The 27,702-nt window shown below is 41.3% G+C and overlaps 2 protein-coding genes across 4 annotated transcripts in view; one reads left to right on the top strand and one right to left on the bottom strand.

Moving 5' to 3' along the window:
* HCN2 (hyperpolarization activated cyclic nucleotide gated potassium and sodium channel 2) overlaps window positions 1-13,295 on the top strand; it is a 138,896-nt gene extending 125,601 nt beyond the window's left edge. The window contains exons 3-8 of one of the 2 annotated variants that reach the window (XM_063455497.1): window positions 3,551-3,712; window positions 5,265-5,483; window positions 5,761-5,907; window positions 6,482-6,722; window positions 8,723-8,887; window positions 9,184-13,295. In XM_063455497.1, the coding sequence (XP_063311567.1) occupies window positions 3,551-3,712; window positions 5,265-5,483; window positions 5,761-5,907; window positions 6,482-6,722; window positions 8,723-8,887; window positions 9,184-10,070 (1,821 nt within the window). In that variant the 3' untranslated portion in view covers window positions 10,071-13,295. The remainder of the gene's footprint in view (window positions 1-3,550; window positions 3,713-5,264; window positions 5,484-5,760; window positions 5,908-6,481; window positions 6,723-8,722; window positions 8,888-9,183) is intronic. The other variant, XM_063455496.1, reaches the window with a different exon arrangement.
* A 402-nt stretch (window positions 13,296-13,697) lies between these two features.
* POLRMT (RNA polymerase mitochondrial) overlaps window positions 13,698-27,702 on the bottom strand; it is a 49,956-nt gene continuing 35,951 nt past the window's right edge. For both annotated transcript variants that reach the window (XM_063455491.1, XM_063455493.1), the window contains 5 exons: window positions 23,141-23,239; window positions 17,663-17,735; window positions 14,454-14,539; window positions 14,106-14,179; window positions 13,698-14,017 (listed from right to left, as the gene is read on the bottom strand). In XM_063455491.1, the coding sequence (XP_063311561.1) occupies window positions 13,968-14,017; window positions 14,106-14,179; window positions 14,454-14,539; window positions 17,663-17,735; window positions 23,141-23,239 (382 nt within the window). In that variant the 3' untranslated portion in view covers window positions 13,698-13,967. The remainder of the gene's footprint in view (window positions 14,018-14,105; window positions 14,180-14,453; window positions 14,540-17,662; window positions 17,736-23,140; window positions 23,240-27,702) is intronic.

The following is a 27,702-nucleotide window of genomic DNA, read 5'->3' as shown; positions in this document are numbered from 1 at the left end:
CATCCAACATGTATGTAGTTGATATCACCCGAATGGAGACCTGCGCGTCCCACTGCTATAACACCTGACTGCTATATTTGCTTGTATACTTTGTTCATAACTTATAAAAAGTGACTTTACAAAAAAAAAATATATATGTGTAGACACTTACAACTTTAGTTCAGCTTGACCATTTCCCATTGATGACAAGACTCTTAAGCCAATGTTCTACCTACACAAAGAAAAAAGGGGGGCAACCACCTAAGGGGTCTAGAGTGTGTAAAGGGAACTTTATAGGGGGTAACCCTAGAAATAGAATACATAACATACAAAGAAATGACCAATGGACATAAAATCCATAGGACAAAGTAAAGTCCCTATATGAATATAATGTAATTAAAACAAAATGTATTTATATATGTGTAAAAAGGAACAGTAATTAAACCAAAAGGACAAAAAAAACCACTAAAAAAAGAAAACTTATAAACACAAAATAAAGAGGAGCTCATAAGCTCTAAGTAAGAAATGGAGTAGAAGGGGTTAAGAAGCAATGGAGGCTGCTTGTTAAAAGAATGATAAGATAGAGACAATTATGAATCCTAATCGTATATAGGTTACAAGGTAGTTGTGGTGAGTAAAAATATACTCACAGAGCGTTTGAACAATATAATACATATAGGATAGTACAGCAAGGAAATATATACAATGTAGCAATTAAATCATAACCTAAGGATAGCAGATGGATAATGTCTCTATATATAAAAACATTATATAGCTAAGTCTTCATTGAACTTGCTAAACACTGAATCGACTTCAAGGTCGCTGTCTGAAAAAATGATATTGTAATGAAGGCAAAAAGCTAGATTGATTGTAAAACAGAGACACGTATAAAGTAAATCAGTCTGTTATCAGGTAGTTATGGTGAGTAGAAAAAATATACTCACAGAGAGGTTGAACCCAATAGCTTAGTTGCTAAGCAGTATAATAACTAATGATGCCTCAAGGGAATATATACAATGTTGCAAAAAATATATAACCAAAAAATTGTGAAAGGATACTGTCTCAAAAGAGAGTTTGTAGTTGAGCCTTCATTAAACTTGCTAAATGTTTAGTCAAATTCAAGGTCGCGGTCTGAAAAAATTATGCAAGAGGGCTAAAGGTAAAAGGAAGCAAAAAATGCTTTACACAAAAGGCAAACCTTCCATGCTAACTAAACAATTGCCCTCATAATAAACCCCATTTAGGAGAGTTACCCATCTAGAAATTTCTACAAAACTTTCACCAGATAACCATAGTGGTAACAAAAATTGTGCTGTGAGTTTAAAATAAAAATAGAGTAATTTTACTATTTCCTGGTCGTCTCACTACTCCCAATTGACCAGAATAGGGGATGTTGCTAAACAATATTCCTTCACATCCTCAGGGAATTTCATAGATAAGGCATGTTAGTCAAAAGCCATTTGAAATGATCAGACCTCCAGAGGAACAGAATGGTTAAAGTACATTATATGAACTTTTTTTGGTCGGGGGCGGGGTCGGGCGGCCATGCAAGCAGGCTTCAAGTCACTATGGCTCCTGAGGAATTTAGCTAATATCGGGCAAAAACCACTCAACTTGGCCTGAAACACCCTGGAAATCCGTGGTGCAGGATCCTGGAGTGTCCCGGTGCAGCTAGAACACCTGATAGCGGGTGGTTCTCGGTCCCGGTGAGATGCTCTGGGGCTTGGAGACTGAGGCCTACTCGGGGGGGGGGGAGTGGAGCAGACGGCCGCTGCTTTGCTTTTCACCCCGGCTGCAGAGAGCCACAACCCCTTTGGACCGGTGGGGGTTATCCCGGTCCCCACCAGGCAAGCTGCTTGCCCACCAGGCAAGCAAACAAGGCGCTCCTGGGCAGCTCTGCGCCAGCCACCAACGATCGCCACACGGCCTCAACAAAATGGCAAAACGTGCTGTAACTACCCCACAGGCCGCTGGAGAAGAGCCGTGCAGCCGTGCAGACCGCGCCAACTGAGAACGCCTTACCCCAGCCTCCTACTAGACCGTAGACCATCACTGGGGGAAGGCCCCGAAAAGCTGTCCCCTTGTAGCAGCTAGGTTGCACCACTACCCGCACCTGGACAAAGTGATATGTTCAGCACAAGACCTGCACTCACCGCACGACTGGGTCACACAACCACATCGACCTCCGGACACTGCCCTGCAGCGGGACGTCGAGACCCAGTGGACTTGGAGAGACCTGCGGGGTGTATCCCCATGCCTAAGAAGAGGATGCCTACTAATAGCTTCCACAAAAAAAGCAAACGTAAGATATGAAAGGCACAGTCCGTGGAACTCACCGCAGGCAGCCTCACCAAGTGACACACTTGCGGCATTCACCGCTACATGGAGGGACATATATGCTAATAATGTCACAGTCAAACCTGCAATACACAGCGGTCTCTAACACCCTGACACTCGCAGTGGCTGACTCAATGTGCCGCGATCTGCCTGATGGTACTCTATTGTACTCTACTTTATTTTACTGTATTTTACTTTACTTTATCTGAATAATAGCCCTAGCTAAGATGCTTGCTGTATAAAAACGTCTGTACACTTGTTTATCATATAATTGCACTAATTACACACCCGGCTGCGGACCCTAAGCAACTTATTAGCTGGTTTGGATGATGTACTATTCAGCATGCTATTAACCTAAGTCAGACATGTTAACTAACTTCTTGTAATCATAACCCATGCTAATGTAACTCGTATTTACTAACATTCTGATCTAAGCAACATTACTGTAACATTTCAAAATGTGCCGCTAATCTCAATCCTCCAACTGTTATGCCTGAAAATTATGCTCGGGGAATGCTATTGGGGCACCACGAGCTTGTATGTTATTTACTCAAAGCACGATAAAAATAAAGAATTTTAAAAAATAAAAAAAATACATTTTTTTTGGTCCGTTTCAATAGGCATAAGAAACACTTGAAAAGTAGCCTAGTAGCCTTGCTTGCTTAACCCCTTAAGGACACATGACATGCGTGACATGTCATGATTCCCTTTTATTCCAGAAGTTTGGTACTTAAGGGGTTAATGACTAGATATAGTTTAGGTTGAGATTTTACAGAGAACATGGCTTAATAGGTTTTCGAGGTCTGCCATTTAAAGGGTTTCTCTATCCAAAAAAACTGTGTTTAAGAAAACACATTTTTTTTGTCAGTAACCCTTCCCCAATTACCTAAAAAACTATTTTCCAACGCTGAGACCAACATCTACCAAAGTCCAAGCCTCCTGGGCAGGGTGTAGGCTCTCAACTTGGAAATCTCTTTCTGCAAATCATGGCACTTGTTAGATTTTCTTTCTTGAGTAGTGAAAATAGTCCGAAATTGATCCACAATAAGTAATATAAATATAAATTAATGTTGCATGTGATTTTATTCACCCGCCTTGTGATAACAGGCAAAAATCAGAAGTTGAAGGGGAACCGGAACCATAGAATAAAATATTGAACATAAAACATCATCCACCACCCATCAGCTTAGCTGCAGCCTCCCTATAACTAAATGTTATTATGGTCTGTCCACAGATATTCCATATGACATATGATCTTGCCAGTGCAGTGATGAGGATCATTAATCTGATTGCCATGATGCTACTGCTCTGCCATTGGGATGGGTGTCTCCAGTTCCTAGTTCCAATGCTCCAGGACTTCCCTAGTAATTGTTGGGTCTCTATAAACAGAATGGTGGTAAGTGATTTCTCCAGCGTTTGTTCTATATTAATCTTATTTTAGGTTAAATTTGAATTGGCACTTGGATGCATTTACAATTTTACTTTTGAAGTTGATTTTCTGCATTTTTTAAAACATGAATGGTAAATCAAACTCAGGGTTAAAGGAACTCTCCAATCTCCAAAAGCATTTCAGGTTTCTGAAGTACTTTAGGTGATGAGTGAACATCCTCTGCGTCTGGTGGTGGTGGTGGTGTGTGTGGGGGGGTGATTCATCACTGTATGAGAGGAATTGAATGTTGCGATTGTGTGAAGCATTGGATTGGACTGGAGATATGATGATCTCAGTGAAGATGGTTTGGGCAGCATTGAGGAAACTCTCTCAGCACTGAAAAAAAGGTGAGTTTATTTTGTTATTGAAATGAGATAGAGGTCCTAAAATGTAAAAAAAAAAGTTTTTTAATATATTTGTGTTTAACTTTGGAGTGTTCCTTTAAAGGTATATTGACCATGTTAAAAGGTCATAGTCTGTTAATTACAGTATGCTAAATGATACTGAATGAGCAAAGAATAAAGATTAAGTAACCTGAAGGTCGAGAATGCGTTAAGTCCTTGAAGCTTCTACTACGATCGAATTTGGAGAAGGATGCAGGTGCCAGGTAGCTGCAAGCTGGCCCATGAGAAATCACACCCAGGGACTGTGCAGAGCCCAGGAAGGAAAGAGGGATCAGTGACTTGATGTTCTTGTTGGCGCTGGATTCATATGCTTCATAAAAGGAATAACAATACATTTCTGTCTTCCTTCATTTCAGCTTCTTGCTGTCCTGTGATCTTTTTTATAATATTTTTTGTTTGTTTTTTCTTTGGGGTAATTTAATTATTTTTCCTCCAACCTTTTGTTTTTTTACATTTATCCTTTATCCCAGTCTATATCCTTTCCAGTTTCCCTGTTGTCCTTTGTGCCATCATATCTATATGACTTGCTTGTATATATATTTATTTTTTTTCCTCTTTCCCTGGACGTCTTTCTGTTAATTTGCTTTGCCTCCTCTCACTTTCATTCTCTTTTTACTAAATCCTCTTGAGCCATTTCTTCCTCTTTCTCCTATTTCCCCTCTACTTTCAGTATCTCCGCTCAAGTGATGTCTCTGCATTCTACTACGTTGGGTAATGTGTATCTGAAGCAGCCTCTCTCTGTAGTTGAATCTTAATTTGTGTGTGTTCAGGGAACATGTATGGGACATGTCAGAAAAAAAAGCAACTTAATGGTGCATGAGTTGGGACACCGTGTCTGCACACGTGTGTGCGCGCACTTACCTGATGCTTGCTCCTAGATGGTTGCAGCATGCAACTTTACATAATCCTTTTTCCCTTGGAGATGTGAGGTTCATGTCCTTGCACACAACATATATGTACACATCATTGGCATGCTTCATCCATGCCACATATATTCAGCACGGGCACGGAGAGTTGAGTATTTGCACCAATGCCTCTCACTTTACCTCTGAGGAATAATGGGCATGTGCCTAATGCTGGAGGATGATTGTCTCACTCTTTGTGTCTTTATTTAGAATGACTCGTGGAGTGAGTTGTACTCTTTTGCCCTGTTCAAGGCCATGAGCCACATGCTGTGCATCGGGTATGGGCGCCAGGCTCCTGAGAGCATGTCTGACATCTGGCTTACCATGCTGAGCATGATTGTGGGTGCTACATGCTATGCCATGTTCATAGGACATGCGACAGCTCTCATACAGTCACTGGATTCCTCACGCAGGCAGTATCAGGAGAAGGTGAGGTGGTGCAGACACATGGTTATTGGTAATCCTATCATTGTCCTCCCACATCCCCCTTAAACAGTTCCTCTAAATCTGTGTAGTAATATTATACCCCATTCGTTCTAGTTATGATATGGCTCGTTGTCCTTCCTGTTGCATGGTGACTTAAGTTCTCCCCTCCCTTTATTTTCTGCTCTCTTGTATATTTTGCCTACTTGACATCTTGTCTACCTGCATAGACGTGTCTTCACCTCCTCTCCTTATTACAGTTATATCTCTTGCTTTTAAACAGTACAAGCAAGTTGAGCAGTACATGTCCTTCCACAAGCTTCCAGCTGATTTTCGCCAGAGGATACATGATTATTATGAGCATCGTTATCAAGGAAAGATGTTTGATGAAGACAGTATCCTGGAAGAACTGAATGAGCCCCTACGAGAGGTATAGTAGCTAATGTGCTAGAAAGGAACACAGTGCTTACAGTTATTTTGGCATAAGTTAAAAAAAATAAAAATAGAATCCCTGTGAACGTTTTCTACAAGTCTTTGTTGCACTCAGCATACAGATACAAGTAATCTGCAAATTCACTATATGATAAGATTTAGCTGTTTTCCAACAATTGGGCTTATCTTGGGAGCTCAATGTGTGTGACACTTGCCAAACAGATTTATTTAAACTCAGGTCCACTTAGCACTCAACCTGATGTTTAATAAGCAAAAATAGTGATGCAGCATTGTTATGGCACACTATAACAGAAAGGCAATGCTGAATCTATACTGTAATAAAAGCAGTGATAATATACAGATCTGTGGGACGCCTGAAGAAGGGTTAGGGGAACGACTAAAAGTATGGGTAAAATGTTTTTCTTCTTTTTACCTACTATCACTGTTATAGTCCCAATTTAACTACTGTCTATCCACCTTTTGCACTGCCTTCTCTGTTTCTTCTTCTTCTTCCTGCATGTTTCTTCCTCATGAATTGTTCGTTTTGCCTTTATCTCCAACCTTGGGAATAGGAGATTGTGAACTTTAATTGCCGGAAGCTTGTGGCATCCATGCCACTTTTTGCCAACGCTGACCCCTGCTTTGTGACTGCCATGCTGACCAAACTGAAGTTTGAGGTTTTCCAGCCCACGGATTATATCATCCGTGAAGGAACGATTGGAAAGAAGATGTACTTCATTCAACATGGGGTGGTTAGTGTCCTTACTAAAGGCAACAAGGAGGTCAAGCTCTCAGACGGCTCTTACTTTGGAGGTGAGAGGACCCAAACAAACTCTCTCACTTTACTGCTGATATAGAGAGCCAAAGTCTACACATTGCTTGATAAAGTATTTAGAAAGTATTTGACACGATTCACACACACTAAACAGAGGTACCCATCCCATCATCAAAGCACTCCAACATTTCAAGATTTAAGCATATTCCAATTCTATTTCCATGGCGAATGACCGAACCTGGATCATCAATGTGCCTTAGGGAACCTGGGCAGTAAAATAAAGTAAATTGCTTAGCTTTTCTTCACCGTGCAGAGGGTGAACTGAAAGAGTGTAAAAGGCTTCCAGGATCCTATTAAAGGAACATTCAAGCACCATAACCACTACAATGCACTGTAGTGGTTATGGTGCCCTGATGCCCCAAACTGTTTTTGAATGCTGGGTGTCAATTCCCACCTCCACTACTTCCTATGGAAAGCTGGAAGCTCTAAACTAAGCCTGGCAGGACCCTAGGTAAAAAGTCAAACTGGTCTAAAATGGATTGATTGTAATAAGGGGTGCCAGGACACTGATGGCACCATAACCACTATAACTAGCTTTTATTCCCTCTCATTCCCTTGGCTTTGGCATGCGGTAAGCTTTGCAGTACAAATGACTAACACCCTCACATCACAAATTAGCTGGCTTGCTGTTAATTTTTTTTTTTTTTTTTTAATCTACATATCAAACTTCGTGGTCCCCAGCCCTCCTATCCCAATTAATAACTTTCTCTCATCTTATTAAAGTTAACACCCCCCGCCCCCAAACAGCATACTGATATAATCTAATGCACGCTATATAAAGAGTAAAATTAGTTCTTATGCAAAATAGAATACGTTATCGCTGCTATCCATACGTTAATATGTTGATCAATTTAGGTTTGATAAAAAATAATCTTAAACTTATAAGTGGAATAAAAAGATAAATAGCTATCTAGTATAACCCCTACAGTCAAGCGTGGAAAGTACAGATCCTAATATCCACCCAGCCCATAAGAACAGGTACCATTAAAAAGAAATACTCTTCAAGCTCAAGCGTATGTTTTTCCACGATGTCATGAACATATCCCAGAGCAATGCATGCATTAGCTATAGTGTCCTGTGAAATATATTGCTTCTTTAATTTCTATGGATTCCAGGGCAAGGTAGAATCATGGTAACTGTGACATATATGTAATTAGGATGTACGCTATTCCACTTGTATGCAATAATCATTTGCTATTAAATATCATGGTCAGGGAATGAACACAGTCCCTTATTCCCTTCTGAAATTTGGAACCGGTTATTCAAATAGTGATTTGAATAAAGAGAGTATCTGTTAACCACTTGCAGGGAATATAGTAGGTCTACACAGACACTATGCTAATATTGTATGTTCTGCTCATTTACTATCTGCAGCTAGAGAACATTCCACATAGAAATTGTTATGATGGCAAAGATTTATTTTGCCTTAAAAGGTTAAAGAACTCCTGTCACCTTTACATGTAGATACAGAACATAATAAATTATATAAACACTAAGCTAGCAGAAATGCACAAATATTTACATTAAGTGGTTTTATATTTCTATTTCTGACCTCCATATACATATGCTGAGATCTCTAAGAAGTTACAGCCAAAATATAAAAGGGTGGGTGAGGGTGATTCATCCACGCAAAACAGGTGTTATTTTGGGTGCAACGCCTTAAATGCTAAAAGATATTCTATTGGTTTCAATGGTGATTGCTCCGTGATTAACTTGTTTTTCCCCAGAAGGCAATACTGAGCACCTTACCAGCGAGGACAATATTTTAAACCTGTACAAGGGGAAAATTGTGATCCTATTCGATTTTTCCTATTGTGGCAATACTGAGCTGATTTGTAAGTTTGCATTGTCAAATTAGAGAAGCAGTGACATTATCGTGGTCAAAGGTAGCATTTTGAAATGGACCTGGCAGGACATGAAACGACCTTATCTGAAATGAACGGATACATAGTGACCTGGTTTATTTTGTCTCTGCTAGAGATCTGCTTGTTGACCCGTGGCCGACGCACTGCTAGTGTCCGTGCTGACACCTACTGCAGGCTCTACTCTCTCTCTGTGGATCATTTCAATGAGGTTTTGGAGGAATATCCCATGATGAGACGTGCATTTGAGACTGTGGCCATAGACAGACTGGACAGGATTGGTAAGACTATACGACAACCCACATTAACACTATATCATTCATTGTGACTTGCTGCCATTTTTCTTCAGTTACTTTATAAGCCTTTTATTTGTCATCTCCTCAAGGGTTATTAATAAAGTGCATGGTAGATATAGGTTACATTTATATTGGCTGATCGGATATTCAAAGTACTTTTATGGCTTAAAACTGTTCTATTTACCAATGTATATTTTTTGTGTTTAAGTACTGTGTAAATAGACTGTGCTTGATCAAAAGAAATGTGACTATTAAATAACACTTGTGTTATCAACTAACAGGGAAGAAGAACTCCATTCTCATGCACAAAGTTCAGCATGATCTTAACTCTGGTGTCTTCAACAATCAGGAGAATGAGATCATACAGGAAATTGTAAAGTATGACAGGGAAATGGTACATCAGGCAGAGATCCAGCAACTGAGTGGTGGAATGTATGCCACATGCAATCCTCCATCCCCTCAACCGCAGGTTACTTCTGCAATAGCTACTTTGCAACAAGCTGTAGCCATGAGTTTCTGCCCCCCAATGGCCAGCCCTTTGGTTGGATCTCCACGTATAATGAGGAGGCTCCAGTATGCTCAAGGAGGATCAGGGGGCTTTTCCTTGTCTCCAGCCCTGTTCCAGCCCCCACTGCAACTCCTACAGCATCATCAGCCCCCACTTCAAGCTCAACGGCAGACAAACACAGCCAGCCCTCCCTCACAATCTCCACGGGTGTCACAGAACTTTGCCTACCCAGCCAAGGGCCAAACTGGCTCTCAGCTATCTCTTACTCAGTCCGGATCTTCTGTCTCCCCTCATCGGCTTTCCGTCCATAAGAGCACCCACTCCTTACATTCTGCCACTCTGACCCGTGAATCTCGCCCACTCTCTGCCTCACAACCCTCATTGCCTCAAGGGGCATCACAGCTCCGCAGCCCACCAGCACCCCCTCCAACTGCTGGCAGCTTTACCTCCACAGGTGCAAAGGGAGGATTTGGGCCACAATCTGGGCCAAGGGTCCCATTTCCTGCACGGCTAACCCTCTCTCATCAGTTGTCTTCATCTGGTTCAGTTGGTGGTGTTTCAGACTCTGCAGGGGCTACCTCCTTAGGGGGGAGAAAGGATTCAGTTGTTAGTGCCCCGGATACTGATCCTGTGAGGGGGCGGCTATCTGCTAACTTGTGATGCAGTAACAAAGAATGCTTCACTCCAGTGAGTGTTTCAGATAAGCGTGTGCACAGTTATAAAGTGAGGAGACAGTCGTACTACAATATACCCTCCCTCCCCCCCCCTTCCTGTGCTTCATTTATTTCTCCACTCAGCCTTCATCAGTCTTTTGCGCCAATGAAGGGATCAATACATGCACCAACATGGTGTTCACATCTGCAATTCAGTATGATGCAGACCCCTATGATTTTTCTTTTTTCAAAACATGAAGCAATACAAGGTCAGATCAGGGTCCAAGAAAGTTTTCCCCAGCGATAAAATGCAGTGGTAACTTTAGCTTTCAGACTCCCTGCGCATAGTGATGTGCATACATTTGTAAATTCCATACATTCAGACTGCTGACATCGTAAAAAATTACACTATTTTCCAAAATAACTGTAGTGAAGGCCAAGTGTAGCTGGTGAGAAGTTGTGATAACGCTAGGGTTTATTTAATTTTTTTCTTTTTTTATTTTGTCCAAAGCAAATTAAGCCAGTTGTTGCAAACTGCAGGCGGTTTGTCATGAAGTTTAAGCCTTCTACAGGATTGTCACAGTTAAGGGGCATGGCCAGGTGGCAGACTCCCCCTCACTTATAGAAATATGGAACATAATAATACATAATATAAACAAAGAGTTTACAATTCTAGTGTGTGATACCAGTGTGTTCTAGGTCGTTGTTACAACGTTAATGTTCCCCATTTACATACTCTAATACTTAATCCACTTAAGAGGCTAGTATAATGCAATAGGCTTCAAAAGAAAATAAAGACTTCTCGCTATTACAAACTTACAGCTAGCTTATGTGATATGTACATACCAGCGGCATGAAAAAAGGTAACACTGCTGTGCACAATATACGTACATACAAAAGTGTGTCGGTCTACATTAATATGCATTTGTAATAACCAAGTTAAATTCACATGCGCTGGAAATACAATTTGGCACAATTAATCTTTGTCCATCCCAACCACGTACACTAATCATCAAGATCCCAGGAACAGCTAACTTGTTTATTTTTTTAATTTGTTACCACTATTATCCTTGTCACCATGTTTTGTTTAGTCCATGGATTGTATTTTAGAAAGCCATATTGTGTATATCACACAGTTGTATATTATATATGTATAGTCTGTACTATATCCTGTTATATAATGCAGGAAAATGGGTGGGTGTTTAAAAAAATAAATAAAATATCAAGCTCTGTATTCGGATACAATAATTATAGTAACCATAAGATATTGCACACTAACGCAAAGCATATTTTTGAATAATCTTTGCTGTAGAGTGCTTTGTGGAAATGCATCCTATTGGGGGGGGGGGGGGAGGGGGCAGTCCTATTTGCTAAAGATCTGAAGGAATGCTTGTGGGGTAGTAAATAAATGCCAGTTTTATGGTGTTCAGTCTTTTTGCTAAAGAATAGTTTGCCTTTAGCAACAATGTTTGACATCCAATTTTGAGAGCTGTAGAATATAATGTAAAGATGTCTTGGTAACACACAGAAGTCCATTGATTTAACCCCTTAAGGACCAAACTTCTGGAATAAAAGGGAATCATGACGTGTCTCACGTGTGTCATGTGTCCTTAAGGGGTTAAGCAAGTTAGGGCTTGCAAAACAAACAGGTTTTCCCCATGAGCAGCCTGAATGCGTTGTAGGGGAAAATATACACACACCATACATTAAATACAGCAAACCAAAAGAGAATTATTATTGGCACTTTACATTTTGAGTATGCTGTCCTCCCGTCCATGAGGTCTTGTTTAATAAATGAGACAAAATATTACAAATTTTGACAAGAATGCTGAGTTGATGAGGATTTAGGACTACAGGATAAGCTAGATGCCCCAACAGTTATCCTAGATATAGGCATGTAAGGAGTGTCTAAGTACACCCTATAGCAAGGCTTGTCCACACTACCTTATTGAGGCTCCTGCTTATTTCAGTAGCTCATTGTATATTATATTTATAAATTAAGTTTACTAGACAATTTTTTTTCACTTTTGAAGTTTGTAAGTCTTTAGCTGGTACAGGCGTCGTTTTGCGACCTACCTGTTTTACAACAGCTTGCACTTACAACCAGCTCTCTCGCGGGCTGGTAAGTGCGAGTCGTCGTGGGAATTAGACGAACGCTGCAGAGCAGGAAATCCCTCTATGTTCGGGGGCATATTTCCGAACATAGACAGACGCAACACAGCAGGGCATCCCTCCAATCTACATTTGGGCAAATTTGCCCGAGCATAGATTAGAGGGATTCCCTGCTCTTGTGCGTTCATCTATGTTTGGGGAAATGTCCCTGAATACAGACATGCGCACCAGAGCAGGGAATCCCTCTAATTTATTCTCTGGGAAATTTGCCCGAACATAGATTAGAGGGATTCCCTGCTCTGGTGCGTTCACCTATGTTCGGGGGGAAATTTCTCCAAACATAGACAAGCGCACCAGAGCAGGGAATCCCTTAACTCCTCACTTGCCAACCAATTCATTTTATGACCGGGTCGTAGGAACGGAACCCGGTCGGTAAGCGAGGAGTACCTGTAATATTTTATTTTTTAAAACTTCAATACAAATTAACCTTTCAATGGCAACATTTACAGTAAATAATATTTTAAAGGATATAGAAAATGACCCAGGATGCACATGTTAATAAAATGTGATACTCACCTATGAATCTTTAAGTAGCACTACAGTATTACCAAGGACTGTATTTGATGGAAAGACTGAGAAATATGTTCATGTTTTCCGTTAAAGTGGAGGAAATCACCCACCCAGCTATTCTGACAAGCAGTTAGACATCTTATACAGCAGCAGCAATTTGTATTAAGATTACCAAAACATTCCATTTTCTGTATGATATTTTGTATATTTAATGAAAAACAAAATTAAATATATGCCATATATACTTGATAAGAGGGACTGCCTCTCTAGGAACATTCATTAAAATAAATGTATTGCAGGTCCCATTACTTGTGGGTAAGAACACAAATCATCTTTTCCAAGAGAGATTTAGGGGTGGGAGCTGCCCCCTCCTCCCCCTCTGTTCCAGTGCCACTGCCTGTGGATGACCGTGTCACTAATGAATGTATTTTAAGGGGTATAGGGGTTGATAAAGGAGGTTTCAGGGTATCTCCTGTCTCCTCAGAAGCTGCACTTTATTGAGCAAATTATTCCAGCTTCTCTGTGTGTGCAATAAACCGTTATTTCTGAATTGTGTGTGACTAATTGCTTGACAAAAATTATATTTTCAATGTCAGTACAGCACAAAAACACGCACTATATGTCACACCCTGAAGGATCCTGTATGTTTGGGACTGGCTTGGTTCTTTTTATTGGTGCACTGAACAGCTCTGCCGCATTACTAACGAGCTGCTTCGGCTCAAGGTTACTTCAAGGACATTACAGGGATGAATTAACACAGCAGTGGAGTGTAGAGGTTTTATATAGAGCATGCAGGAGATGCTCCGATTAGTCATGGCATATGATGACAAAAGAATTAGAAGAGCAAACACTTACTACTAGTTACTTACATCGTTTTGTCCACTAGAAGTTCAGAAAATAGGTGCGCTAATGTGTGTGTGTTAACATCAGGAGTAATAAATGCAAATGTTCACAGTCTAGCTAAAACATGTTTTATTTACAGCTTGCCTTCTTTCCCTCTAAACAAGTAGAAGTGGTTCCTGTCATAACAGGCAGCTGAGTCAGAGACACAGAGCAAACTTCCACAGGAAGGATAGACAAACATTTACTTCTTGTCCAGGATGCTGCAACTCACATCACTCCAACTATACAGTAGTAGATGCTTTATCCTCTCACACTTCATCATTGGGCATGTGATATGAACAGTCCACCAAAGAAACATCTCGTCAGTAGTGGTTTGTGTTTAGCTGAAGAAATAGATGGAATCTTTCACTTGTTCCAAGTCAAAGTTTCCTGCAGAAGATGCAACAGTTTACGTATGCCTTGTCTTGTCTTTACATTTCCACATTCATACACACAATACAGCAATAACAGTACTCACCAGTCTCTGGAACTTGGCTGAAATGAAGTAGCATTTTTAGTATGTTTGTAGACCTGACAGGGTTAGCATCCAAGCTGAAAACAAAAATATGATAGAAAATGTTTATTTTTATTATTAGCAAAACACATCTCTCATCCATTTTTTTGTTTTTTGGATACAAAGCAGGAGAGTTGGAGATTTTTTTTTTTACAATTCTGCTATATTGCCCTTATATTTACAATATCCTTCTCCATTCCCAATTTTGTTAATAAACGTTTATAAGGTATGGAGATGGAAATCCTTTGTCCATGCATGACTATTGTACCCATGTTGTCCTCCTCAACCCAAAACACGTGTCCCAAGGCTTACTTTTGGCAATATTTCTGTTGTAAGAATTTCGACAGATTGTGCAAAATTGGCTGACTGTGCAAAGCCACAAACTGCTCCCGACAAACCTGCAGAAGAGCGCAATGACACATTAGCATCTGTGAGGCTGAGTTGGGTTCATTAGTCATACTTATGTATTTTTCTTTAATAAGCATAATAACAAGAAGCCAAAACTAAATCTGCAAATATTTCAGTATTGAGTTACAACGTATTACAGCGTAGCTAACTTGGAATTTGTGAGAATTCAAGGTGAATTTCAAATTTAAAGGTCAAACAAACCGAACTGAAAAAAAAAAATGTTGAAAGCAGCTATGCTTTGTATTCAGCTACTCTGTGCTTTGAAATTCACTTTAAATCATCCTTGAATTCTTATTTTAGTAAATAACTCTGATACTCTGCTGAAGAAGAAGAAAAAAGAAAAAAAAAACACTTGCAGTCTATGATGCTTCAGTAAACTTTACATATGACTGTGTTTGAATATGATTGCTTTGTAAATAAGGAAACTTATCTTGGATCGCAGAACTAGTTTGAGTGAAATTATGGTTTATGTATTACATATCTAAGATATTAGAATGAAAAGTGATAAATATGTGGTGCAATACACTACTGAGATACCAAAATAGTCTAGTTTCTCCTTTAAATAAGTGTGTGAGATTTTATGTTTGCGATATGAACTTAGGACCAAAAAAATCAGCACATTCAGCTTCGTAACACTAATCTAAAACTTGAGAGCTCTCACAATGTCCAAATATTGCAATAAGATCTTGTTACACAGAGATGGAAGCATAGTCTTCTAACTGAAAAGCAACTTAGGCTGTATTCCTAATAAAAAAGTATCAACAAGGCAAAATGTGATCCTTAAAGCACTGACCTACAAGCCCTTATTAAAACTAACCATGTGAAATTCGACCATCCTAGGAATTTGGAAACATTTATAATTATACCACTGGAGATATGTGTCATACCTTGTGATAAATATGAACATAGACAGGAGACCGAAGCTGAATTAACCCCTTCAACACCCAGTATAAAATGTTTTTTATTTTCATGTATTTTGCAGTATGAAATAGACTCCATAAAACCTTACTCACATTCATTTATAGTTATAATCACCAGCCTGTAGAGAAACAGATTTCTTGCCAAAAGCCACTAGTTATATATTGCCTGTAAATATCCTAAAAATGTAAGTGCACGCCTTGCTTTCAAACAGTACAGGATGTTTCAATGGATCATGCTAATCTTATAGGGGCAGGGCATGAATGGACTTTACCATTTCACTGTTAGCATTACATTAACAGTCCAGAGATTGATAATGATTGCGATAGCAGTTTCAAATACCTTTATTTTAGAAATATGATTTAACTGTATTTACTGTAAAAGGGCATAACGCAGAAATTGTTTTTACATTCTGTTACCATTATTAGTAAACTGTACCGCTACTATTGCCTTCAGCAACCTTACAAATATCTATAAGCAATGCATTTAACAATTTATATTTAACTATTTTTGTCACATCTACTGTATGTGAGGAAAATTGCATTTTTGCTTTTATATGAACATTTTAGTTCCTGTGTGGACTATTGCAGACACTGTATACGGTCTAATGTCTTCATTTACCTGATATAATCTAGGAGTGTGTATAGCACAATACAAAAAGGCAAAATAGTTTAGCCTAATGCAGCTCTTGTGTATAAAGCTGCTGTAGCCCCCACAGCAGGCAAAATATATTAATATGGCATTTGTCATTGATAAAGGGACAGGGGTCCCGAAACATCTGTACTTTGGGTTGCACTAGTGGGCCTATATAACTAAGTTGCGCTTTGAGGATGAATACTTTAGATTTCTGATATTTTTATAAAGGAGGAATGAATAGGTAAGAAGTAAAAATTGCATAAATTTACATAATTGTAATTTGTACATTAGTCTGCAAAGCACACAAAATTGTTATATGTTAATATGCTACACTTTGTTTCAAATAAATGTTCCGCAAATACTTTTTTTCAAAAGTGCTTGGAGATGAAGGGGTTAAAAAAACAATACGTTCAAAATGTCTTCATTGGACCAAGCCTGGCTAATCCAATACTGTACTCATTAGCGGAGTAGTGGAGATTTCTCAACTGATACACTTAGCCAATGAGTGCAGCCCTGCTTTGTTCATTGGAACTAACTTGATTCACCTACAAGGAGGGACTCTGGTGAGTAGTTTGATTGCTCTAAATGGTTTGAAAAATTGTACTGGCCAGGATACGACTTCAAGCAATATTTTGTTTTTAATATAGAGGTGATTCAATCACCATGCCTGTCCATATTATGATCACTAAGGATTTGATTTGGAATAAGTTCAGTCTCTGAGGAAACAAGACAGTGTTTGGCTCTCAACATCATGTTCAGGTCCAAATACTAGTTATATACTTATTCAAGGCAAATGCAAAGTGAATTTCAAATTTAAACCCAGAGTAGCTGAACTAAAAGCACAACTGACTTAGAGAATGTTTCAGTCTGGCTATTTTGACCTTACATCTAAAGTTCACTTTAGTGAAAAAACCCTATTAGTCATGCAGGCTACTCTCCATTGTCAACTGCAAAGAAAGCACCCTTTTATAAGGTCTGGATTTAACGTTTCCCAAGAAGCAGCATTCTGACTGACTGGTAGGGATCTGTTGCCGACTGTGTATTACAAAGACTAAATCTTGCAAAGTATGAGATATACAAGATCAAAACCATTCAACCCTTCTAAAGGATATGAAGTAAGATGCATGGTCCTTCTTTTCGGGCTTGTGGACGTTACTGGGAAAGACGGACACTTACCACTTGAAGGACTCTGGGTGAGAAAATCTAGAAGCCAGGCCTACCACGTATATCAGACATGGCACTTTGACACACAAACACCCTTCTTATCCTCCTCTTTACCAGCTACCTTGGGGGGGAGTGAGAGAAGAGGCTCCATCTTGCGCTCCTTGGTATTCAGGAGGAGCTGGAGAGTTGTGCACTGTCCAGCACAAACTTTCCTCCTGCTTCCCACTGGCAGTATGATGGGACAGGCAAGATGTGACATTACTTCCCAGCACCCACTTCGTTCTACTAACACTGCTTTCAGGCCGGTGGGTGTGGGAGCTGTAATTATGCAACTTTTTACAAGGTATCCTTTTTACACTTAATGGAAAGCACTAAGAGAATTTTAGGTTTCTTACCTTGTTCATGATGTCCACAGTATCTGCATGAGTCCAGAAGCAGTCATGAACAGACACAAAAGTAAGACCATGTCTAAAAGAAGAGAAAGGAAATCATGGTCAACACACACAATCCTAACTAGATGGACAAAACAAACTCCAAGTCTCACATGTAAAATTTAGGAATCAAATCACTTTATTTATGCCAACCTAGTACTTTAAAGGCACACACATCCACCCTACACTTCTTTTTTTTTTTTTTAGCTTCACTTAATTCATTTTGCATTTAATTTGGATATTTTTTTTTTACTCTCCTGCTCTGTTAATAACCTACTAGAACCATAGGCGTGCGCAGCCTATTGCATTAGGGTGTGCACCCTAAAGCACAAACACACACGCCGCGTATATATGTATGTATATATATATATATACACACACACACACACATACACTGCTGTGTGTGTGAGGGTGCTGTTAGTGTGTGTGTCTGTGCTGCCATGCCTGATCCCTGGTGGTCCTAGTGTGACCTCGCGAGAGGAACCCAGCGGAACTGCTGGCTAGAGCTCCCCGGGTCCTCTCCTGCCTGTGGGCCGGTGAGCAGGGCTGGACTGGGACAAAAAGTCAGCCCAGACAGAGCAGCCCACTAGGAAGGGTGGGCCAGAAATGTGGCGCGTTATATCAGCCACCAAGACAAGCACCCCCCGCCCTCTCAATTGTTATGTTAGTGTGATACCCCACCAGAGCATTCAGTGCTGTTTGATGGAAAAAAAGTCCAAGTGACTTGTCTCTGATGTCCCCAGTAGTGGGTACTGGAGAACACAAGTGGAAAGGGATTGTTAAAGTGTGTTTTGCACGTGTGGGAATGCTCCCTGCGGTGTTATATATGTTTGGATGTTTTTTATGTGATTGCATGTGTGTAGAGGAGACCGGTTATGCTGTAGAGTGTAAAGGGGGCTGTTTGTGGTGGATAATATGTAGCTGGGGCCTGTAGTGTATAGGTGTGTTTTGGGCTGTATATTATATGTGTGTGTGCGTTTATAGGGCCTTTAGAGTGTGTGTGCCTAGTGGTATGTTGCGTTTGCATGTAAGGACTATTTCATGTATCTAGGAATTACAGGGGGTGCCATTGTGTGTATGCGTATAGGTGTTGTGCACATGTGTGTATTGGTGTGGTAATAATAGGGGGTGCAGTGTGTGTTTAGGGGAGTTGTGTGTACATAGGGGCACAGTGGGTGCACAGGAGGTGTATAACGGCATAGTATGAATGCAGTGGTACGGTGTTTATAGGGGTATAGAGTGTGTAGTGCTTTTGTGTGTGTATGCAGTGTAATACGTGTGTTTATAGGGAGTATGGAATGTGTATAGTGATTGAGTGCAGTGTATAGGGGTATAGAGTGTGTGTGAGTGCAGAGGGTGTAGTGTGTATATAGGGGGTATAGTGTGTAGTGTGTATAGGTGCAGGGGTTGTAGTGTGTATGTATAGGGGGTATAGTGTGTAGGTGCAGGGGTGTAGTGTGTGTGCATAGGGGGTATAGTGTGTAGGTGCAGGGGGTGTAGTGTGTATGCATAGGGGGTATAGTGTGTAGGTGCAGGGGGTGTAGTGTGTATGCATAGGGGGTATAGTGTGTAGGTGCAGGGGGTGTAGTGTGTATGTATAGGGTTACAGTGTGTAGGTGTAGGGGGTGTACTGTGTATGTATAGGGGGTGTAGTGTGTAGGTGCAGGGGTTGTAGTGTGTATGTATAGGGGGTATAGTGTGTAGGTGCAGGGGGTGTAGTGTGTATGTATAGGGGGTATAGTGTGTAGGTGCAGGGGGTGTAGTGTGTATGCATAGGGGGTATAGTGTGTAGGTGCAGGGGGTGTAGTGTGTATGCATAGGGGGTATAGTGTGTATGCATAGGGGGTGTAGTGTGTATGCATAGGGGGTATAGTGTGTAGGTGCATGGAGTGTAGTGTGTATGCATAGGGGGTGTAGTGTGTATGCATAGGGGGTATAGTGTGTAGGTGCAGGGGGTGTAGTGTGTATGTATAGGGTTATAGTGTGTAGGTGCAGGGGGTGTATATAAGGTGTATAGTGTGTGTAAGTGCAGTGTGTATATAGGGTGTAGTGAGTAAGTGGTGGGGTATAGTTTATGTAATACAATATAGTTTATGTAATATAATTACATAATTAATTTTGATGGTTTCATAATTTAAATTAAAAAAAAAAAAACTACACATTTTCTCCCCTTTCCCCTTACTACCTTACTTTGCAGGGGGGAAGAGGGAGCAAGCTGCTGATCATCCCTGGTGATCCAGTGGGCTAGTGATGTGGTCTGTACCTCCGCAGGGTACAGACCATGCCTTCCTCTCGCGATCTCCGATATTTTCAGAGCGTTGCCACGGCAACGCTCTGAAAATATCGGAGATCGCGAGAGGGCTGCCCTGCGTGCAGCATGGAGGCGCTTTGCTCCGTATCCAAAACGGAACGGAGCACTTCAGAGCCTCTCTCCGGCTAATCTGTTGTGCTTGAGCCGGCAGGGGAGATATTTTGATCTTCCCTGCCGGCCTCGATCCATGTGCGGCGCACGGGGATTAGGGTGTGCCCAGGCACACCCGGCACACCCCGTGCGCACGCCTATGACTAGAACCTGCAGTAGCCTTCTGTGTGTAATTCAAGTTCAACTAACAGAACAAAGTTAACACATTTTGCTGTAAGATCTGATTGAAACCTGTATGACAGATCTGAATGAAACCTGTGTTTGTGGAGGCAGTGCGAGTCACAGCCAAGGAAGGTGTGGCTAGGGCTGTATTTAACAAAATATTTAACAACTAAATTGTACGGACTTGAGCTGTGACACTGCAGGGCTATGATCTATACACCAAAACTGCTTTAATATGTCAAAGTTGTTTTGGTGCTTAGAGAATCCCTTTTTAAAAAGGCTAAAAGTTACAAAACCATGATGTATAACAGGAATCAGAGTTTTGGTTATGCTTGAGCACAACTAGACTCAGTTGGTGGTACTAGCAAAAATATCCAACTGTAGGACAACACTTAGATCAGCACTGGATAGAGACCTATAGATATTGAAAAAGATGATGAGTACAACGTTTAAACTGATCTAAAAGGTAAGATGGAGGCAATGGTCAAGGGAAACATATCTGCAATAGCACAGTGCCAAATGTATTCCCCAATTACGAGAACATTGCTAGGTATATTTTCAGGTTGTATTATTAGTTATTAATATAAGCATTTATATAGAGCCTTACAATCTACGAGGATATGAGATCGGCAAATATATATCGTAGGGTGTCTTGCTCTATGACACTTGCAGGTGTGTATGTGAATCGGATAAACTAATAACATAATTGTTCTTGTAATAAAGGCTGGAAAAAAATACTCAAGACCATCATGTTTAGACTTTTCCCACTTCTCTGTTTTGCAATTGATCCACAAGAAAGTGAAAAACAATACTTGAAAGATTTCTCCTTGGATCAACATGTTATTCCTGGCTAAGCCGTTGCAGCATCACAATAGGGTTAGCTCCTCTCAATTTGCTGTTTAGGGCAGGAAGTATAAATACACATCCTATAGGACCTCTTCTTCTCAATCTTTTTCCTCTCCTTCAGGCTATGGATAGTTTCTCCTTTTTCAAGGTTTATGGTTTTACGCATTGGACATATTGTATTTAATGTTAAAGGGACACTATAGGCACCTAGACTGCTTCAGGTCTTTGAAGTGGTCTAGATGCAGTGTCCCTGTCCCCCTTAGTTCTGTAATGTAAAACTGCAAGTTACCTTGCAGGACTAAGAATGCCTCTAGTGGCTGTTTATAAGACAGCCACTGGAGGCACTTCCTGAATTTTAGCGTTCTCTGAGCCCCTTAAACAACGCTGGACATCCTGACACTCAGCATGAAAACAGTGAAATCCCCACATGTGCATTAATCCCCCTGTGGAGGTCAGAGGAGGTGGAGCACCGACCCAGCGCAGAGAGGGACATCGACAACTGGAATCAGGTGAGTAAATAAAGGGTTCTTAACCCTTTATGTGGCACGGTGTAATGGGTGGCTGTCATACTGGAAACAGCCAGTAGATGGCAGCAATATACCACTCTGTTTTTGCTTCAAATTCCCTTTGCTGATATCAGTACTGATATTACAAAGGGAAACCTTTGGGATTAGGATTAAGATTAGGTTTAGAATAAATATTAGGTTTAGGTTTCAGATTTAAATTATGGACAGCAAGTGCATCCCTCTGCTGACATCCCTATTCTCCTAACACTTAAGGAGATATGAATTAATATTAAGGTTAAGCATAGACTTTGTTATGGTAAGGATTAAGGTTATGTTTAGATTTAGGATTTGGTTTAGAATTAGGGTTTAGTTTTTGATTAAGGATTTAGACTGGGATTCAAATTGTTCTTGGCACAGGTATACATAAGGGGTATTATTGTACTCAGGAGATGTTGAGTAAAGTTGAGATAATTTTATTACAAAGTCACATCAGATTAAAAAAATAAATCGTAAACATTGAAAAATAAAAATGAATACCCCAAACTTTGCAAAAAATGGTTAATGGCTTCTCAAATAAAGCTCAAAATATGTGAGAGTTGCCATGGTGTACACTTTTGCAAATAGTATACATTTATGGAGTAATTTAAATATGTGAGCTACTAAAATGTCCCAAAATGCACCATAGACCAATCTTAAATTCGTCATAAAAAATAACTGCAAGGGGGAGGTCATAAATTCACCTCTGTGTTTTCACAAAAAAACTTGTCATTCTGTACTCAGGAGATACAGCTGAGCACAATTTAGTTGTTTTTTTTTTTTTTACAGTAGCACATGTGCATGTAAAAACAATAATAAAAACATGAAACAATACTAAAAAAAATTGAAAGGAATTGGTGCAGAGGCTGACCATTACCCTTAAAGATGCATTGATTCAATGCACCTCTATGAGGAGATGCTGACTAGCACAGCGCTGCGTTTTGCAGCATCAAGGTTGCTGATCTTAGCCAAAGAGGAGGAGCCAGGTCCTGCAAGTAAAATCACCTTTTCAGCAGGACTGGAGTGGGAGTGACCTAATTAATCACCTAAAAAGTCTCATTAACATTCTGCTATTACAAACAGCAAGTTAATAACCACAATTAGTAAAGTCCCTATGTTTACACAAGAATAACTTTTAAATGGAGCATATTAAATTACTTATATATATAGACAATTATGTAAAATCATGAAAAACAAATACATGACAAAACCACGTTATGGTTTTGTTAATGTAAATATTAAACAATAAAATTATACATATGCATTACTGGGAACAGAAGTAGGAGGTGTCCAGTCAAAGATACTTAGCACCCACCTGTGCCTGTATATTTCCTAAACAATATAAATCATTGTGCAATGTGGGTTAGAACAGAGTTTCAGGTATACACTAGTTGGGGCAGTAAGGTGTCAAACTATACATTAAGGATTGTGGCACATATTGTACCAATATTTTTATCACAGTACACTTACTTGTAACAGTTCAAGGCAGTGAGCATCATGTGAGTGGAGTCCAGTGAGTGAATGAAGTTTGGAGGGAAAGCATTTTTTTGCTTCAAAGTATCGGGTTGTCTGGACAAAGAGGAAGAAAATGATCAGTAGGAATCCCATAATGACAGATTACAGCAACGACTACAGTAAATGTGGGCAAATAGGTCACGCCGAAAAAGTTAATGAGAAAATAGATACAAAAAAAAAGTTAAAAAAACAACTGAAATTTCTACTCGCAGTAAATTCTCTCTTTCTTAACCCCTTAAGGACAGAGCTTCAGAAGCTTGTCTTTCACTTAATGACAACAGCATTTTTTGCTGTTTGCGTTGAACTGCAATTTGCATTTTATTAATTTATTGCACCAACGCATATTATATACCGTTTTTTTTTTTTGTTTTTTTTTAATAAATTCTTTATTTTTGAATTTTCAAAAGAAGAGTTTACTTTTCTTTTTCTTTTTTGTCTTGTAACGTTATGGGGTACAGAAAGGAAAAAGGGGTGCAACAAGTTACATGTATATTGGTTACATTTGTAGTCATTGGCATTTCACGATTTACATTCAGTTTCAGTAGTCTCATTTATAACTTTCATCACCCGGGGTGTGGAAGGGTCGGGTGGATAAGATGGGTAGGGGTGTCCCGTTTGTTCGGCGTAACCACCTTTTACCTTGTGTTTAGGTAATGGGCCGTAGGCTGAAGGTTTTGATGTTACGTTGTTGGGCTCAGTCCCGGCTATCGCCTATTTTGTGGGCTTAGTGAGGTGTCGCTGTCATACCTCATTTGGTGCGTTATGCTATCTCTGTCTTGTAGGGGTGAGGTGGTGCCTCCGGGATTGGGTCTTAGAACTTGGAGATTGTCTTTGTGTCTTATTGTCTGTTTATTGTGTTTGCTTGAGCTCGTGGAGTTCACCTGAGTTGAGTCAGGTGGTTGGTTGTATTCGTAGTGTTTGCTAGTTTATGTAGTTGTTATCTGTTGATTGTGGTGTGTTGGTGTGTGGTATGGGAGGTTGTGGGACAGGGATGGAATGTGGCAGAGAGGAGGGGCAGTGCCCCCCCTCCCCCGCTCAAGGTTTTTTACATTGCCAACCAGGGGTCCCAGATCTTATGAAAAGATCTAGTATTCTCGTGTATTAGTGCGGACAGTTCGTCCATCTCCATGGCCTCCTTAATCTTTCTCTGGGCCTCTGAAGCCGCTGGGATTTCTGGGCTGCCCCAGTGGGTAGCAATAGTTCTACGTGTTGCTAAGGCCACTTTCGCTACTAGTTTGTTTTGTGCTCGGGTCAGATTTTCTAGGGGCCTGGACAGCAGCCAGGTCCATGGGTCTAGGGGGATGTCGGTTTGTAGTGCTCTCGAGGTGGCAGCTGTCATCTCTTTCCATATTTGGGTTAAGTGTTGACATTGCCATGTATGTGGATGGATGTATGTTCCCTTTTCGCCACACCCTTTCCAGCATCTGTCCGAGTCTGTGCGTTTCATTTGTTTGAGCCTTAGTGGGGTGAGATACCACCGAAGCAGGGTCTTGTACGCCTGCTCTCTGTGGTTAACACAGATAGTCACTGTCGCTGTTGCTTCCCATATGTCCGCCCAGTCCGAGGGGTCCCCTGGGGGGGCAAGATCCAGTTCCCAGGCCTTTATGTAGGAGAAGGCGTCAGGTGGGGCTTTAAGTGTCATAAGGTTGTATAGGTTGGAGATTTGGCCCTTGTGTATTGTGTTGTTCAGGCAGCCCCTTTCAAATGCAGTGGGTTTTAGCACCGCCGCTGCAGCTATGGTAGGGGTTGACAAGAAGCTTCGGAGCTGGAGGTATCGGAAGTGATCGAACGTGTTATATGGAGTGTCGTTTGGCAGCTCTGGGAAGGGAATAAGGCGGTCATTCTTGTAAAAATGAAATATTCTCGTGAGATCGTTGTCTTCATACCTGGTGAAGTGTTGGGGTGTCATTCCCGGGGTGAATTGAGGGTTCCTCAGAACAGGCATAAGGGGTGAAGGCGTATTTATGAGGTTGTATTTGTCGGTCACCCGGTTCCAAATGTGGATGGCTGTTGTGAGGGCTGGTGTCGTGTTTGGTTGTTGTGGTCTGTGTGTTTTCGGTATCCATAGGTAGAGTGTTGGCAGGTCACTTCCGAATAGGTCGTGTTCCAGGTCCACCCAGCGTTTGACCCCAGGGGGGGCATGCATGGTTTGGATCTGGTGGTAGTCCCAGAAATTTGGTAGGCCTAGTCCCCCTTTTTTGTTTGGGATATACAGGATAATAAGTTTTATTCTGGCTCTCTTCCCCGCCCATATAAATTTATCTATGTGCATTTGTAGATTTTTGAAGTCTGTTCGGGAGAGTGGGATAGGGAGGGTCTGGAAGAGATAGAGAAAGCGCGGCAGTAGGTTCATTTTAATCGCTGCCAGCCTTCCGAGCCATGAGATGGAAAATTTTTGCCAGGTTTGTAGGTCTCTCAGGGCCTGGTCGATTAACGGAGGGTAGTTTAGTTTGTATGTTTGATGTAGGTCTGCCGGTATATCTATTCCTAGATAATGAATACTTTGCGTCTGGAAGCGGAATGGGTAGTTTTGTTGCAGTAGTGTTCGCGTGTGGGATGGGGTCTGGATTGTCAGGGCTTCAGTTTTCTCTATATTGAGTTTGTATCCTGAGATTTTTGCGTATGCGTCTAATAAGTCTAACAGTGGGGGTAGGGACGTCTCTGGGTCGGTTAGGGTTAGAAGCAAGTCGTCCGCGTATGCCGCCACTTTGTACTCCTCCCTTCTTATTTTTATGCCCTGAATGGCCGGTGTATTGCGGATCTGTTGTAGGAGGGGTTCGAGGGAGAGGGCAAAGAGGAGGGGGGACAGGGGGCACCCCTGTCGGGTGCCGTTTTGTATTTGGAACGGGGTTTGGCGAGCATTTGGTATAAGTAGTTGTGCTGTCGGGTTGGTGTAGAGGGTGCGAATTGCTAGTAGGAGGGCCCTGGGGAAGCCGAACCTCGTCAGGACCGCGAACAAATATGGCCAGAGGATCCGGTCGAATGCCTTTTCGGCATCTAGGGATAGCAGTAGCATCGGAATCCGTCTGTGGGTGGCTGTCCAAATTAGGTCATAGGTGCGTCTCGTGTTGTCATAGGCTTGTCTATTGGGTATGAAGCCCACTTGGTCTGGGTGGATCAGTTTCGGGAGAAATCGTTTGAGTCTGTTCGCTATGAGTTTGGTAAATATTTTAACGTCTACATTTAGGAGTGAGATGGGGCGGTAATGTCCCGGTTCTTGTAGGGACTTATTCGGTTTTGGTATTAGGCTAATAGCTTGGAGCATTTCTGCTGGGAGCGGTTCTCCTTTGAGGATCGATGTAAATAGCTCGCTAAGGTGTGGGAGTAGGGTTGCGGAATATGTTTTGTAATATAGCCCCGAGTAGCCGTCGGGGCCCGGGCATTTGTTAGGTTGTAGGGCCTTAATCGTCTCTGCCACCTCCTCTAGTGTAACTTCTGCTGCTAGTGACCCTCGTGCTTCATCAGAGAGTTGCGGTAGAGGTATGTTTTGCAGATAGCGTGTTATGGCTTCCTCTGTGTCTTTTGTGTTGTGTCGAGAGTGGGGGTCGTGGTCGTAGAGGGAGGCGTAGAATTGGGTAAAGGTTTCTGCTATCTGTTCAGGGAGATTTTGTGTTTGGCCGTCTGGGGTGTTAATCGAGGTTAGTCGGTTATGTTGCCTTTTCTTCTTAAGTCTGTTGGCTAGAAGGGAGTCTGCCTTGTTAGATTTCTGATAAAACATCTGCCGCGTCCAGAGCAGCGCTTTTTTCGAGTCTTGGGCCATGAACTCGTGGATCGCTTGTTTGTGCACCTGTATCTGATGTTGTAAGTCGGGGGTGGGGTCTAGTTTGTGCTCATGTTCCGCCTTGCGGAGTTCGGTGAGGTGGTGGTGTAGTTGGGATAGTTTTTCTTTTTTGTGGGCCGAGGCCGCCGAAATGAGGCTGCCTCTAATGACCGTTTTGTGTGCAGCCCATAGTGGGCTTGCTGAGGGTACCGAGCCTTTATTATTTGTGAAGAAGTCTTTTATGGCTTCGTTGATTGTGTTTTTGATGTGTGGGATGTGGAGTAGTGTTGGGTTTAGACGCCAAGCCCATTGTCTGGTCGAGTTCGGGAGCTGTATAGTTATAGTAATGTCAGCGTGGTCTGACCACGTGATTTGTCCTCTCTCTGTCCTGTCTGTGTGTTGCATTAGAGATGGGGAGGTCAGGAACATGTCTATACGTGAATAGGACTTGTGTGGGTGGGAAAAGAACGTGTAGTCCATTGTCTGTGGGTGTTGCATTCTCCACATGTCCACTAGATTTGTGTTTGTTAAAAAAGAATGGAGTAGTTTGTCTGATTTTACTTCGGGTGGGGGCAACAGTCCCCTACTGCGTGTTCTACGTCTGTCATTGGATAGGGACGGCACCGCGTGAAAGTCACCTCCCACCACCTTGTGGCCGTCCAGAAGTGTGCGTTAGGTACCGTTGGGGCATATACCGATGTGATTGCATATTTATTTGGGCCTAGATGACCCGTTACTGTGAGGAACCTCCCTTGGG

This window comes from Pelobates fuscus, chromosome 5, assembly GCF_036172605.1.
Source record: "Pelobates fuscus isolate aPelFus1 chromosome 5, aPelFus1.pri, whole genome shotgun sequence".
NCBI classification, from domain to species: domain Eukaryota; kingdom Metazoa; phylum Chordata; class Amphibia; order Anura; family Pelobatidae; genus Pelobates; species Pelobates fuscus.
The sequence above is the reverse complement of the archived record's forward strand: the minus strand, read 5'-3'. Positions and strand labels throughout refer to the sequence as shown.